General features: G+C 37.9%; 2 protein-coding genes across 4 annotated transcripts in view; both read left to right on the plus strand.

Annotated features, from left to right (window-relative positions):
- The window catches only part of LOC139966704 (deoxyribonuclease-1-like), a 7,031-nt gene extending 5,104 nt beyond the window's left edge, over window positions 1-1,927 (plus strand). The window contains exons 6-8 of the mRNA XM_071969998.1: window positions 38-192; window positions 789-876; window positions 1,467-1,927. Of these exons, the coding sequence (XP_071826099.1) occupies window positions 38-192; window positions 789-876; window positions 1,467-1,517 (294 nt within the window). The 3' untranslated portion in view covers window positions 1,518-1,927. The remainder of the gene's footprint in view (window positions 1-37; window positions 193-788; window positions 877-1,466) is intronic.
- A 3,205-nt stretch (window positions 1,928-5,132) lies between these two features.
- Window positions 5,133-14,861, plus strand: LOC139966705 (deoxyribonuclease-1-like). Of its 3 annotated transcripts, none has more exons than XM_071970001.1 (10): window positions 5,133-5,297; window positions 6,616-6,833; window positions 7,579-7,667; window positions 8,172-8,255; window positions 10,400-10,491; window positions 10,995-11,113; window positions 11,698-11,852; window positions 12,538-12,625; window positions 13,947-14,019; window positions 14,688-14,861. In XM_071970001.1, exons 2-9 carry the CDS (start codon window positions 6,690-6,692, stop codon window positions 13,995-13,997), a joined length of 822 nt encoding a protein of 273 aa, XP_071826102.1. In that variant the 5' UTR covers window positions 5,133-5,297; window positions 6,616-6,689; the 3' UTR covers window positions 13,998-14,019; window positions 14,688-14,861. The 3 variants fall into 3 exon arrangements, with proteins under 3 accessions (XP_071826102.1, XP_071826103.1, XP_071826100.1); XM_071970002.1 differs by having other exon boundaries at window positions 5,133-5,292; XM_071969999.1 differs by lacking the exon at window positions 5,133-5,297 and having other exon boundaries at window positions 6,338-6,833.
- The last annotated feature ends 1,107 nt before the right edge of the window (window positions 14,862-15,968 follow it).

The raw sequence follows: 15,968 nt of genomic DNA on the forward strand, positions 1-15,968 counted from the left end.
TTTGATTTATTTTGTCATTTATGCTGATTTTCATTAGGACGTTATTATTTTGGGTGACCTGAACGCCGATTGCAGCTACGTGTCATCCAAAGATTGGAATAGCATCAGTCTACGTCAAGACGTGAGATTTGATTGGTTGATTCCAGATTCTGCTGACACTACTGTCTCGACAACAGATTGTGCTTATGATAGGTCAGTGGCCCATAACTTGAAATTACTTCACTGAGTATTGAAACTTTAAGGTGCATAAAAATGTGCCTCAGATGTTATTGGTCAGTTAATATATAAACATTTGCAACAAAATGACAAATTATAAGTAGTGAGGAATTCAACAGATTGTGCAGCAAATGACAAAATGATTATTTGATCAAATATCATCAGTTTAACAATTTGCAAAATATGATAAATTGATCATTTAATATATTTCACCAATTCATGACTATGTAACAAAATGATGAGGCTATGTCATCATTTCAACAGTTTCCAGCAAATTATGAATTGCATTAAAATTGAAGAAAAAAGGGTTTAAACCCTTTTAACGTTTCCCTAATTGAGTAACAACAAGTAATTGGAATTTTTATATCACAAACAATCGATATCAACCACACACAAACAACACCGTAAGTTGCAAAAATCGTCGCTGTTGTGTTTATTGCGATAACGTTGTCCATCTCGTCCAAAGTTCCGTTTATAATTGTTGTATGTTTCTATATTGATTTATCGCGAACATCCGCTGCGGTTTATTGCTGTTTGATGTATCTATATATTTATTGACCTTTCCTCGATAGATTTGTGTCAGCTGGTACGATCACGTCTTCCATCCAGTCCGCTTCCGTTTATAACTTCGAATCTGACCACAACCTCTCCAACTCATTCGTAAGTACAAACAATTCATAAACAGAAAACTGACTGAGAAAATCATGATACTTGAAAGACCCGAAAATTATTAGATTGACAGGCATTTAAACGAATAATTCATGGTTTGAGTCATTAATCGCTCTCAGCTAAGGACTGGTGGGGTGTCTCATTGGTATCAATATAATATAGAGAAACGGAAGATGAATACTGAGGTAGGGGTAAACATAGGGAGGGGAAGGGGGGGGCTGTCTTACACATTTGTATTTTACCGATGTTTTCTTAAGTACCACTATTTCTGTAGTAATTTAGATATCAACCGATATTTCCACCCCCCCCCCCCCCTCTACCATTCGCGATATCATTGATCCGTCACTGAGGATTCACACTTTCGAATCAAGTTGTAGCCAATAAATTCTTCTAAGTAGTCCTATTTCCGTAGCCAATTTGTTTTTTTAATTTGTCATTGTTTTTTATTATCTGTCTATATGACTTTGTAATTTGTCTTTGATGCGTTAAAAAAAAAGCATATCTGTTGTTTTTTTATCCAATGTTGGATCGTACAGATACAAAAATGCTAAGCATAGTATTATTTTGATCTATATTTGTAGGCGAAGGAAGTGAGCGACCATTATCCAGTTGAGATAACTATCACCTACTAATCATCAGCCCATGCCGATCACCAAATCACCGATTAAACCTAATTTATTTTCAATCGCCTATAGATTTTAACGAAATGAAATTGCTCTCTGTGTTCATCTGAAGGCATACGTGAGGTTTCGTAGGGCCACACGTTTTAGAATGCACCACAAATATTGCGATACAAACAACTTATATATTCATATATACATATTCATATATTCATATATATATATATATATATATTTATATCTATATCTATATTTATATATATATATATATATATATATACAATATTTATATATATGTATAGATATATATTTATATACATTGTTGAATGTGATATATTCATGGATTATTTGTTGTTATGATTAATGTAATCACCATAAATGTATTCAATTACCTCAAAATAAAATGGCAAAGCGTGAATATATTTGTCAAATACTGTCCTAGTTTTTCTTTTCTTTTTCTCTTTCGTAGTTCATATATATTTTGTGGTCTTTTTCCATTTTTATCATTTTCATGGTTTCAGTTCCAGGACATTTCTATTTTTAACACCTTATTTAAAATCCAAAATAAAAATAAACATAAAAATAAAACATAAACTATTAGCAAACTGCTTATCCACTAACGAGCATGCGAGTACACGTTGAGAAGTTATCATGTGTATAAATAGTATTGGTTACACAACTCTTAACGATTACAACAAAATTGAAGGCTATAAGCACATGTGAGATGAGTACTTATAGTCTTGCACTGGAATTTGGGGAAGGGGAGGGGAGCGCGGGGTGGGGGGGGGGAATGTTTACCAACATCACCATGCTAAAGTTTGGGTGAATCCTACATGTCCTTTACATGTGCAGATCTCTTTCTCCTATGAGACCGTTTCATGAAAATTGAATTATGATACATATCGTGGAAAGGCGCACCTCTCTATATACAGGACAAGATTCTGTAGTGAGGCGCTTTTTCTATCGACAGATTCAGAGTTTCTCGAAATACGAGGGTGACCAGAGGAATGGAATGGTATCGATAGATGACGAAATTATATTACCGGAAATAAAGGTGTTTAAGAAACTTCACTAAAATGTAAGAAGTGCATGAGCGCAAAGCGTGAGTGATATTTGGCCACTCTGTACCTTGATATGTTACTGTTTATCTGTTATGTTACTGTTTATCTAATGTTTGTCCCGGAAAAGCTAGCAAGGGAGAAATGGTGAAGGTCCTCGGCCCATCCTGGGTCCGGCTTTTTTCCCCATGAATGTAATATGGAGTTATAAGACTTGCAAAACGTTCCAAATTGCTTCGGACTGCAGAATGAGTGACGTCACGAATCGGTTGTCATGTGATCAGTACCTAATTATCCCAAAAGAATTCGAATGCATTAACATCCAATAGAGTATGGTTCAAGATATAATGTATGACATGGATACCCATAGCAATCCTATGAGTTGAGACAAGGGGATTGATCGGGGGGGGGGGCAGCAGATGGGTCACTCTTGGGGCACAAAGATCGAGATGGCAGCGGAACATTTGGCGTACGTCAAATTGAAACAAAAGGGCACTTTTTAATATCAAAGGGGACCTAAAATTTATATTACAAAATTGGAAAAGGAGTACCTTTTATTACCAAAACGGGACACTCCTTCTTTAGGAGCATTCGGGGAGTGGGGGGGGGGGGTGTAAGATGATACCTGTTCCAGACATGTTGACAAGTGTGACACGTTTCTCTAAATAGAATCGTTTTATTGTTTAATAACATGACGTAATTTCACTGGAACAATTTTTCGACATAGAGAAATCCAGACACTATACCGCCGCTGAGCGTTTTTATCAATTTATTGTATAAATGCGTCGATAACGTTATTCCAGAATGTGCATAGATCTATATGCAGTATATAAAGGGGGTGTGTACTGCATTAATCCTCATTGGCTTAACAAATCAATGAACCACTGACATGAGAACCACTCAGGGTTTGCAGAACGAACCTGGACCTATACCAAAAGAAACCATAAAGAAAATCTGCAACTGTACAGCAATATGACGCGAACATCAGCAAATTTAAGTTCAAGTTTCTTCACATGTATTGAAGTTATTTTCATATAGACTCTCAAACAGAAACGCGATGATTACATACATTTTCAATCCAGTCTGGAGTTTCGATTTGCGAAAGGGATTGTGGGATAAATGGAATACGCACAAACCTCGCTCAGCATTGTTACGAATTTTAAGACCAAAAAGACCGCTAGCATCTTATGCAAGAAACGAATCATCCAAGATACAATCGCGTACAATATGTGTTGTAGGTACGTACGGTGATATGATCTTTTCTTCACAAATTTTCAGGATTTGTGAATGTGCAGATGAAACTCCGAAGTTCGAACAGGCCTACTACAATTGCGTGGAATTTAGCGAGATATGCACACTGCATGTACGGGGATATTTGAAGAGTTGGGGTTGCTGGTGAAATCGCTGCATGCAACTACGGGTCAAAGCATGGCGGTACTATATACAGAGTTGGCGAGGAAGAAAGAGTGGCAGGGCAAGCGAAATGAAGGTCGGGCGGCCGCCCCTGTAAAACAGCGAAGCTAGAGCATTGGATGGCATCTGCCATATATATTGTGTAGAGCATTCACAAAGTACAGGCAGTGATACGATCGCATCTTTACAACTACACTAGTAAAAGTATATAGGTCAAATCATAAACGCAATTGGATCCGGACAAAAACATTTGTCTCTAGTAATATTACTGTCACTCGTTTTACTTGATTGCCGACATCCACAACATATCCAGACATCGTTTACTGGTTCTAATAAATAGGTTTAAAAGTGTAGTATTTCATGCCGGCATGTTGCCTCGACACTCGTTTTACTTGATTTCCGACATTCACAGCGTATCTTTACAAATTGTTGAAGGGGCTCAGTGAAAGCAGTTTAAAAATGCAGTATTTTTATGCTGGTACTTTGTCTTAATATTCGTTTTACTTGATTTCCGACATTCACAGCGTATATGCATAACCTATAAAATTTTAAAAGTCGTTTACCATGCAGCCGCCTATGAGGCGTAACGCACATGTTATCTGATAGGCTGGCGGGGGAGATACGGTAGCTTATGAAACAAGGTTTCCACAATTTGGCGTCTGGTGACTCCAAATGACATTTGACCTCAATAAAATCTTTTACTGAACGTTTCACAACTACATTCTAAATATGAGATTCGTCCAATCTTCCCTACTTGAGTTATCGTGCTTACAAGGTTTTCACAATTTGACCTCTAGTGACCCCAAAATGGACATGGACCTCCAAGACCCCTATTGTTTTTGGTGGAGGTGTGTATAACCACGTACAGTAGATTGACCTGTGTTTAACATGCCATAGTGTTATTGTATCAAAATGGTGGTTCGGGCCATTTATATTGTAACACCTAGTTCTGCTTATATACTAACAAGCAGAAATCTAGTGCACTGAAGTCATCGAAACCTCAATGCATTTTACATTCTGGTTTACATTACGCGGTTGAGCAATTTTGAACAGCGCCGATGGCAACAACGTAAGTTTAGACAACGACGTATGTTTAGACAACGGAAGTTAAGACATCAACGCGAGTTTGAGCAACAACGTGGTAACAACTTTAGTTTACACAACAACAATCTTAGTTTAGACAACTAAATTACTTTTCCCTTTTCGCGTTCCATATTTTTCGCGTTCCATACAGTGCCGCCTGTATACGTTAACTGCGCTTCAATTTGAAAATTCATTTTGAAATTCTCCATTGAACTGTCACTACACATGTGAAGGTAATGTAAGTATACCCTAGGGTAAACTCAACAATTTATCTTTCTCATTCGAACCATTATTTGTGCTCTCTCTCTCTCCCTCTCTCTCTATTATTATCTTCTTTTTATCTGTGCAATTTCTTCATTTATTTGTGCCTTGTTTTGTTAATTGAGAAGAACTTGGAAAAACGAAAGTGGGGTGGGTGGTGAGGTTGGGGTAATATTTATTTACACATATTATGCTGTACCATGGGCGGCGATCCTGGGGGGGGAAGGGGGGGATATATCCCCCCATGAAAATGGGTGGAGGGGATGTAATACACCATATCCCCCCCCCCCCACCAAATGCCAGGGATAAGAATATTTTCATGCCTACATTTATACATCATCGTGAATGTACGGCTCTTTTTTTAGCTTCATTTCTCGCCTACCATAAACGCAGTGCGATCTTTTCAAATAAACCGTCTTTATCTTTATCACGGTATTGATATAGTACATATATGCACCCTCATAGTATTCATATAGGCCCTATAGTAGGCCTACACACGTACATGTTCTCTCGGACAGCTGAGAATCTCATGTTACCAGGGTAATGCTTAATACACGTTTCACCTGGATGCCCTAGCAATCGGTACCTAGGAATGTAACTATGTGTAATTGTGTATTGCATGTGTATAGGCCTATAATAGCCTGCATGAGGCCATTTTTTTCATGGAATAATATAAAAGAGCTCTCGAACATTCTAACGTAGCGCCTGAAACAAGATTGACAGGGGCAATTTTCCCAAAATATAACACCCGAAATTAAAAAAAAGTATTTTGGATCCTGATTATGAGATATTTCGGACATGATATCCCTATTTTAAAGTTGGGTATATGCCGCTTGCAAACCTTGGGAAGTGCCGTTTCCGGCCATCTAGAGGGTTTGTAAATCCCCAAATTTTCTTGTACGCTTCGCGCCAACTCATGGTGGCGCTACGCTTAGATAGTCAACAAGGTCATATCCCCCCCACTCGGAAGTACGGATCGCCGCCCATGTGCTGTACCATTTCCTACCGTTGTATATACGTAGCTTTGCATGATTAATTATCTTACCTATACCGAAGGCTCATAATACCAAAAAATTGGACAATAACTATACACCAAGCGACTCGATTTGACCTGCCATATATCTTGACGTGTGTTATTCACATGTCACATGTCAGTGTCCCACCCTGAATAAACGTTTGAAGCTAACAGGTGTCCCGTTAAAGATTGATAAGAAAAATAGACTGACCAACTACTAGACCATACAGATGTATAAGAAACCGCCGAGCTACCGTCTTACTCTACTCTTGTTTTGTAGATAGATGCACACGCTTCATATGTTTGCTGGTTTATTTTGAGTAACTTATAACTGAGTACTTACCCTGCGTGAACATGAAGATTTTCCTGTCTATTGCATTCGTTGCCTGGTGCTGTACAATTTCTGCGGCTACCAATCGCAAAATTGCTGCATTCAACATCCAAATCTTTGGACAATCGAAAAGCGGTAAACCAGATGTAATGAGCGACCTTGTTCAGGTAAGTACAGACAAACATTAATATTTTCTTCTCTTCTTTTCATGTCCATGTTAGGTCTTCATTTTGGCCTTGTGTACGTGCGTGCACATATAACAACTACGCATGAATAAAAAAGGTTATTCCTTGTCTTGGCCCCAAAATATTCCCAAATCGATTTGCTTGCTCAACTTGACCTACGCCATTTTTTTTTTTTTTTTTGGTCAATGCTTATATATAGTTTATAAACATAAGGGTGATGATACTAGATTTTGATCTGAAAATTGACCGACAGAGATCCAGTCGAAAGGTTGTAATATTTTTTAAAGTAACTTTTAATATAGTTGTTAATTCGGTGGGTCAAATGTTAAATTTTATTAACAAAGGAAAGATAAGCCTTTGTTTATCCCCTATACCATTCTTCGCTATCTTAATTTTCGAAAGAAGCCAAATGGATTTCACCATGGCTGCAGTACAGGTTACTTGTAAATGAGAGACTTTTGACTATATAAGGCCGCACCTGCAGGCCACCACCACCCCCCCCCCCTCCCCCATCGTGTCCCCTTCTACACATACGCGCACAGTTATTGTGGTACAGCTGTTGCAATTGAAGACAGACTGGTGCATTTTAAGTTACTGATTCGAATCCCGTATATAGAGCAACATTATAACTTTCTTCTTTTTCAGTGTTTGCGAATCAAATTACACCTTTCCTGTATATCTCTTATAAACTCTTTATTTCTATCGATTATTTTACTTCACTGAAAAGATTCTGAAGCGCTACGACATTACTTTGATTCAAGAGATCCGAGATAGCGCCCAGACCGCCATTGATGTTCTACTGGACCAGCTAAATGCGTTAGTATTTTACATATCCTTACAACAGAAGTCAAACTCAACCGTATATGTATAGTTTATATCACAGTGATGAACAGCCATAACCCCCCCCCATCCCCACTCCCGCTTCACCCCCTCCCAAATGCCTAAAGACAATCTTACTCTGTTTGAGAGATATGAGGGGTCATGTCAGGGAGACGGGGGAGGGGGACTTTGTCAAGGGGATTACAACTTTATAGCAATCTTTGATATCGTAATGGAAAAGAATCCTTTTCTTCGGTTCCCATAATTTTGAGGTGTATTTAAATATTGTTGAAATTGAAACCAATAGCAGTTATTACCAAATGTTGAATGACTGAACATATTTTAGTTCAACTTTTACTAAACCCATGTTATCCCAATGACAAGAAATAAACAGCGTTCTATAAATATGTCAATTTTTTCGATGAAACTTTTGGTAAATGAATCCTGCTTTTTAGTAAAGTTATATGAACAGTTCTTTTTATTTTGCTTTTACTCTCTCAGAGAAACAGGAAATGCTTACAGTAAGGTGATCAGTGGCCGACTGGGCAGGACATCCTCAAAGGAACAATATTGTTTCTTCTACAAGTAAAAATTCTTTCCTTTACTTTGGTCACCCGATACACACAGAGAACACAGTTACTGCTGTAAAGTTTTGTACCAAAGTAAAGTATAAGGACCCCTTTGGAAATAAGCTTTTAGCTTAAAGGGTTATCCTTGGCATGTTATTTTCTTTTTGATGCATTTTAAGCATATTTCCATCTTGTATTTTAAATGTTTCTCTATATGTGCATTTTTTTTGTATGTAGATGAAGAATGATAATTTGCTGAATAAAATCAAATCAAATCAAAAACTGGATCGGGCAAAAAAAAAAGTAGCATGTGCTTTTAAGGATTACAGTGACAACATAGGATATATGTTGGGATTTGTCGGGATTACACAAATCCTGAGTTCTTACTGTAAACCTAATAATAGCACATGTTACCGATTTATCAGATTTGTCAGCACAATCCAGTTTTTACTGTAGTACAAAGTTTTAAGATTTACAGTAGTAACTGTAATCTCTGTGTGAATCGGCTGCACCGGTAGCTGTATTGACACCCCCCACCCCTCCTCCCGTTTTATATTTTACTCTATTTTTACATCACCTTGTTAATTCATACTTACGACAGGGTGATGATTACCCAGCGTGAACATTGATATTATATATTCGACTTAAGTATTTTATCTGCTAATGCTATTGTCATCAAGCCTGATAGGGATTGGGGTGGGGTGGGGGGGGTGGGGTAAAGCCCTCGAGTTCCGGGTCAACTATTAGAATTATGTATTCTCATTTTCTCATTGATATACTTAAGGAAAAATGAAGACTTGATATGAATGTCACCAGGACCCAACCTGGCCCCTTGAATGTCCTTCATACGTAATGTTGATTTCATCGACTTGTTTCGTCTTTCCGACTTGCATATGATAAAAAAAAAAACAATTGCAATTCAACTTTGAAATCTTGTTTTACCTTAGCAAAGTTTGGAAGAATATATGTGTAGGTTAAAGTCTCAGTACTTGTTTGCCAAATTTAAACCTCGGCCTTTCAAGCTGACTGCACTAAAAGCTCAGAGGAAATAACACCGTTCTATGCAAGTTTCTTATCAATATTCCTTACTTTTATTGAGTTTTCTGTCGTTAACTATTTTTGAGCTGAATAAAATACGCCAGAGTCCGTAGATTCTACAAACTTCAATTAAAAATTGCAAGCACCGCCCAACAGATCATGCGCCAATCAAATCTCTCTGATTTGGTAACGACAGTTAGGCCTAGGACTACTTTCATTCTCGTGGCTAGCCTGTGTTAGGTCCCTTCTCTTGAATATTATATGTCACTCGGTCTTACCGATGTAGCTTGCGAAATTGTGTCATTTCCTTCCATTGCAATGAATAAGCAGGTGTTTTAAGACGTTTCCTCCTTGCAATTGTAAAAAGTGGACGATACGATACGAGTATAGGACTGCGTTAAAATCTTGATCGGGCCATTATATTTGTGTAATGAACATGCTGACTGGGCGGTCGCAGTGAGTTTTACGGTAAATCGTTCGCGCCATAAGGGCAACAGAAAATAAATGTCTTTTTTTCCTTCGATTGCGATACCCTTTCTCCATGAAACCCACCTGGTCAGGGTGCATTTAGTATAAGAAACATTGCATCTACTTCGGAATTTTTTTTCTTCCGAAATTCATCAGCAAACAGGTATTAAGGCTTTAACAGATGCGGGCAAAGAAACCACGTGTAATATGCCCACGTGACAGGCGTTCCTGTAATATTTTAATTAACGTTAATAATCCATATCTAATTTAGGAGAGAAACTACATTGATTCACAACTTTGAAGTATTGGGATACAGATGAATAGTCTGACGCCAGCCAATTTGAACTTTTCTATTCAACGTTTTATGCTTTCTACCTTACGGTAGCCTATAAAAGACATTATTGTGAAAGTAGATTGCTAAGTCGAAATGCCTCGATTTCTTTCCTTCTGTTTCTTTTTTCGAATCAAAATTGAATTTCAAAAAACCATAACAAACCCCTTATGCGGATTACATGCACACCAGATATCCGTGCAATGGCATATATATAGATACCACGAGTCACCGACTTAAGGTATTTTAACCATTTGCTTACCTTATTTTATGATTTGATTTTCTTATCAAATAATTATTGTTCATTTCATTTTCTTTGACAGGCATTCTCTTTTCTCCGTCATTAAGGACGATACCTTTACTGATACTTCAGATATCTTCGAGAGAGAACCCTACAGTGTCGAATTTCGTCATAGTGAGTATTTGAGTGCTAAAAAATGCATGCCACCCCTCCCCTCACCCACCCCACGCACACCCACGCATTACGGCCACACTTCACTTCCATTACTCCTCCAAAATATATTTTTAAGGTTGGGGTGGGGGGGGGGTTACTAACATTGACATGTGCCTATACGTAATTTTGCAAGCAAGTGAGTGGAAGTTTACCGCATGGACGGTCCACAAACTATGGGGCGGGACCCAAACGTGGGTCACGAAATATGTTTCAGTGGGTCTCATGGGATTTCTAGACATCGAAAAAATACATCCAGGTTTTTGTTTCCTAACATCAAGACCACTAATTCCAAGCTATAGTTACTAAGCATTCTGAGCATCGGCTCTGAGGGTTGGAGGTCTCATGGGGGGGGGGGGGGTTGGAGGTAGCCCTGGCTTAATCCTCGCGGAAGATCCTGGGTCCTGGTCCTAATGCATGCGGGACGCAGTCACGGTGTATACATAATTATCTGTTTTGCTTTTCAGCCTCTTCGGGAAGGGAGTTCGTGCTCTCTGGCCTGCACGCCAAACCAGACGATGCCGTCGCAGAGATTGACGCCATGGTTGAGGTCTACGATGATATTAAATCAACTTTCTCGAACTCGGTAAATCTTTTTGTTTTCTTTTGAAAACTCATTACGTCACTCGCTTTAATTATATGACTACCCACTACCTCTCTCCATCCCACACTCATATCCCACCACATAAATCCCTTCTGTGTGTTAGCACGACTATATATTTAGAGGACTTGGCGTATGTGGTGACATATCACGCTGAGTATGCATGTATGCAGTTCTCGTACCACAATAACTATTTATATTGACTTACAAATTGCATAATTTTGTCACTTTCTGTAGCCACTAGATCATAGATTGAAACGTTTACGTAACATGACCGTTTCGATATCGGTAAAGAAGATGGGGAAAGTTTAATTAAGTACTAGCCAATAAATGAACCAGCTCTCATGGCGGAATTTTTCTTGTTTCGCCGACAAATTCATACAATGCCTATAAATATTCTATTAAGCCTCCTTATTTTTACGCTATTTATTTAATCCTTTTTTTTTTCAAAATCCAAGCAATTACAAAATGACGATGATAACTGAAGATATTCAAAACACAGTCTTTTTGAGAAGTCCATTTAAGGAATAAGTAATAATTCTCCTGTTTTCATGGATCTTTATCGATAGGATGTGATTATGATGGGAGATTTCAACGCTGATTGTTCCTATGTTTCTAGCTCTGACTGGGCAAACATCGATTTGCGACATGACAGCCGTTTCTACTGGCCACTCGGAGACTCCGTAGATACCACTGTTAAATCTACACACTGTGCTTACGATAGGTTAGTCGGAAATGATGACCTCATGTGTGTGTATATATAGCCTATATATATATATAGCCTATATATATATAGCCTATATATATATAGCCTATATATATAGCCTATATATATATATATATCGATTTTGATATTCCGTATTGATTGATCCCCTCCCCCCTCCCCCTGCTCACCTCTTATCGTCAGTTCGGGGGTTGGAAGGATACGGTCAACAGCTCTTTGGACTTTCAGTCAGGGACGAATTTCTGCAGATGCACTACAAGGAAATAAATACTGTAAAAAATAAAGAAAGAAAGAAAATAATTTCAATTACAGTATTATATTTTTTAATATAATATTTAGACTTGCCCAAGTCTTGCTCAGATGTACGAAGGAGCATGAAATCTGTGGCAGGCTTAATATCTCAAATAGCACAAGTAATTTGCTAACAGCATGTTTTGTGAAGTTCGCGTCACAAGTATCTATATCACATCAGGCTATATTAGTGGTGTTTGCTTCTGTCGTAATACCCAGCTTGTTGGGTTGTTTTTGACATCGTATGCCCTCGGGAATATAAAGAAGGATAAAAGGCAAGAAATTGAAGCTACTCGCAGCGCCACCAATATGGTGATTTGTATGTTCCAGAAATGAATTTTGGTGATGAAAAAAAATATATATATGTTTCAACAAGTTGATATTGCTTTTACAGGTTTGTCACAGCCGGGTCAATGACAAGCTTGTCCTCCAGCCCCAGCGTATATAAGTTTGATACCGCTATGAACTTGGTCACCAATGATGTAAGTATATACGTTAAGCCTTTATATACCTAAAGGGTATTCTGGTGCATGGAAAACAATGTCAACTTAACATTGTAGAGACAAAAAATATTACTCACTGTTCAGGGGCGTCCGGAAGCTATTTGGGATTGGTACGGCAGATCAGAGTGTGGCCATCTATCATAATTATCGGGGGAACGTTTGGTAGGTCAAACTACTGTACGCTACGCACCACCATGGTTGGCGCGTAGCGTAATGGAGAAAATTTTGAAAAAAATGCTTCCCAGATTGCAGGAAATGGCACTTCCCGAGCTTGAAAACAAGACCCCTGCCATGCCATAGTAGTCACATTTAGCCTACTTGCTGTTTCATTTTGGTTCTTTATTTTTTGCCATTTTTTTTCTTAGACATAATTTTTTTTTTTTTTTGGCGCCGAGAATATTGGTCCGGCGTTCGCCGGACCTGCCGTACCGGCTCCGACGCCCCTGCTATTATGTGCAAACCCCATAGAAATATCTTGTACCTAACTCGACGTATATATGTATGATTGATTGAAAATGGGACCTAGTTTCCCTACAGGCTAATCCCTTCCGGATTACTATACAAGTGTAATGGGTGAACTATTTAATAGACCCCCACAAAATTTTGATTGTCGTTATAGAGGGCGCAAGGACAGTTTCTGTTACAACTCGTTGCTGTCCGATCAATCAAACGATCAACTTTCTTGTTTCTATTCCCCTCCTTTATAGCCGGATGAGCCGCCTGCCCCCCCCCCCATTACCCCAGCCCCACCTAACACCTCTGAGCATGTAACACAAGCAATGGGTCACAGTTAGTGGTTTCGATTGTCATCAGGACAAATGCTCCTTCACAAGCTCTACTTCGGATATTTCAATATTTTTTGGTATTCCTTGAAACCTGATCCATTTTGAATGGATAAATGACTGAAATATGTTTTTTTTTAAAAAGACAAAGATATTTTCAGCTGAATTGCCCTGATCGCATCATGCATTCTGCTATTGCCTGATGAATTAACACAACATCACCAAACTTTAAACATTTCATATATCCTGCCCCAAACATAGTGAAAATCTATATTTCTTCACTCATGCATTCAGGGGAACAAATACCAAATATGAAACTATTTGGGGGAAATGAATGTATTATAATAACACAACATCAATACCAAATAATATACGTTATATAACATTCTTTTAAGGATCATATGTATAGTGAGATGCCATCCACTTGGTCACTGTAATTTTATTTAATGTTAAATTCAATATAAGTTTTGAAAAAAATGCTTCAATTTTTTTCCCCTTCTGTTTTTGTGTTTCCACAGCCAGCCGATGTCAGTGACCACTATCCCATTGAGATCACTGTAAACCTATAAACAACACCATATTCTTTATCAGGTAGGAGCAATTAACTATTATGAACATAGTTCATGGTAATACAGCTGTGACGTCATGAGAGATCATATCTTGACTACGTAACTTACCGTACCTTGAGTACATATTCTATCATGCTCTTATACATAGCCAGGGAATTATGGGAGTGGGACAGACAAGGTGTTTTACCCAGACGATTTGTATAGAGAGAAGTATTAATGATCCATCCACATCCCCACAGCACAACCCACCTCACAACAACAACCCAACCCACCTCCCCAAAACACAACCCACCTCCCCACAACCCAACCCAACTATCCCTGCAGCAGTATGGCAAGCCGTTTTTAACATTTACTTCTCTTTTCTAATTAAGTAGAATAGAGGTGTAAATGTTACGTCCGTTCGCCATCCACCCGGTTCTTCTTCCCCACTCGGGTCATTCAGATACACCCCGCCTCTTATTCTCGTGAAAAGTTGGAATTAGGAACTTTTTCAGACCGTTATTGCAAGAATATCGTAGCTATAATTGGAGACAATAAATCCATGCATGCGATTAATCAAACTAAAATTATTCTTTGATGGAAAATCGCAGACAAGCAAAAGAACGGCCATGCGTGATACTTGTTTACTAACTGAGTAGTTTTCAAATGTTTCTGTGTTCATGTAGACTACTATCTCCTATTTTTTGGCAGATAATGATGTGACCACGACACGCCCATACCGACATGTGAAGTTATAGCCTTCTTAAAAGGTAGTTTTCAAACCAAATCTTTGAGATAAGTACTGAGAACGTTGTCAAGGAGACGTTTTTGATCACGCCAACGGAGTGATAAATCACACGTATATATTACTTTGATAAAAATAATATCATTAGAAGATTTTACATGATTTCAATGTAACTTTTATGGATATAAAGAAGCATATTTTCTTGGGTATTTTCCGGCCATGTGATGTGAACCTGACAATAACAACAAACGCCATCTGTCTAGAAACGTATGCGTATACTTGTCGCTTTTAGTGTTACGTTTTGATCACATGCATGCATATATCACGCACTCGAAGCATGACCACCATCTACATAGCTACTTGTTAAATATAAGTATAGTGATGTGAAGAACTCACAGACACGTCAATGGGATTGTAAACGGTAATTATAAGTATAAGACGTCACTGTAAACAAACCAATTATGTCATTAATGAAGTCAACTAAATAAATAAAGTAAAGATTAGCTCATAATTATAAAGTCTCCTCTCTTTATTGTTTTTTTAATCTGATATCGGTAATATTAGGTCAAGTGTGTTAGCAATCTCGTATTGTGATGCATCTCACATTGAGATTGGTTGAAACCTTGTATTATGACGGATCCTACAACACTAAGGTTATCGCAAGGACTCAGAAATCTCTCGAAAGATGCAGTAAAGCCAAATGCCATATATATAAATGACTCTTGAAAATTGACATTTCAATAGATCCTCTTTGTTGTGATCAAGTACAGTATAAACTGGGATTATCCGAGCCTTTATTAATTCATATCCTGAACCATCCGGATACGAAATCCACCCGTTCGTCCCACTGCATATATTTGCATATATATATATATATATATATATATATAGGCTATATATATATAGGCTATATATATATAGGCTATATATATAGGCTATATATATATATATATACACATTATATAGGCTATATATATATATACATTATATATATTTATATATATATACTTACATTGGTCATCGACCGGTATTATAGTGTTAGCGATATACTAAACTGCACCGTAATAAAACTTCGCAATCTATCACCCGAGGTGTCATAATTTCCTCTAATGTGTACATAACCCTTTTATGTAGATCCGCCCTACATGATAAAATCATCGTAAATTAGCGAACAGGTGTGCCGTTATCGATGTAGATAAGATACTAACATAAGGTCTACACACTAACATGAATCAAACCTATACTGC

Source organism: Apostichopus japonicus, chromosome 4, assembly GCF_037975245.1.
Source record: "Apostichopus japonicus isolate 1M-3 chromosome 4, ASM3797524v1, whole genome shotgun sequence".
Classification (NCBI taxonomy): domain Eukaryota; kingdom Metazoa; phylum Echinodermata; class Holothuroidea; order Aspidochirotida; family Stichopodidae; genus Apostichopus; species Apostichopus japonicus.

Excerpts from the sequence above, each read along its gene's own strand:
- LOC139966705 (XM_071970001.1), top strand. The coding sequence starts at position 6,690 with ATGAAGATTTTCCTGTCTATTGCATTCGTTGCCTGGTGCTGTACAATT. Across the intron at positions 6,834-7,578 it reads TAATGAGCGACCTTGTTCAG|ATTCTGAAGCGCTACGACAT; the intron begins GTAAGTACAGAC and ends TTCACTGAAAAG. Across the intron at positions 10,492-10,994 it reads CAGTGTCGAATTTCGTCATA|CCTCTTCGGGAAGGGAGTTC; the intron begins GTGAGTATTTGA and ends TTTGCTTTTCAG.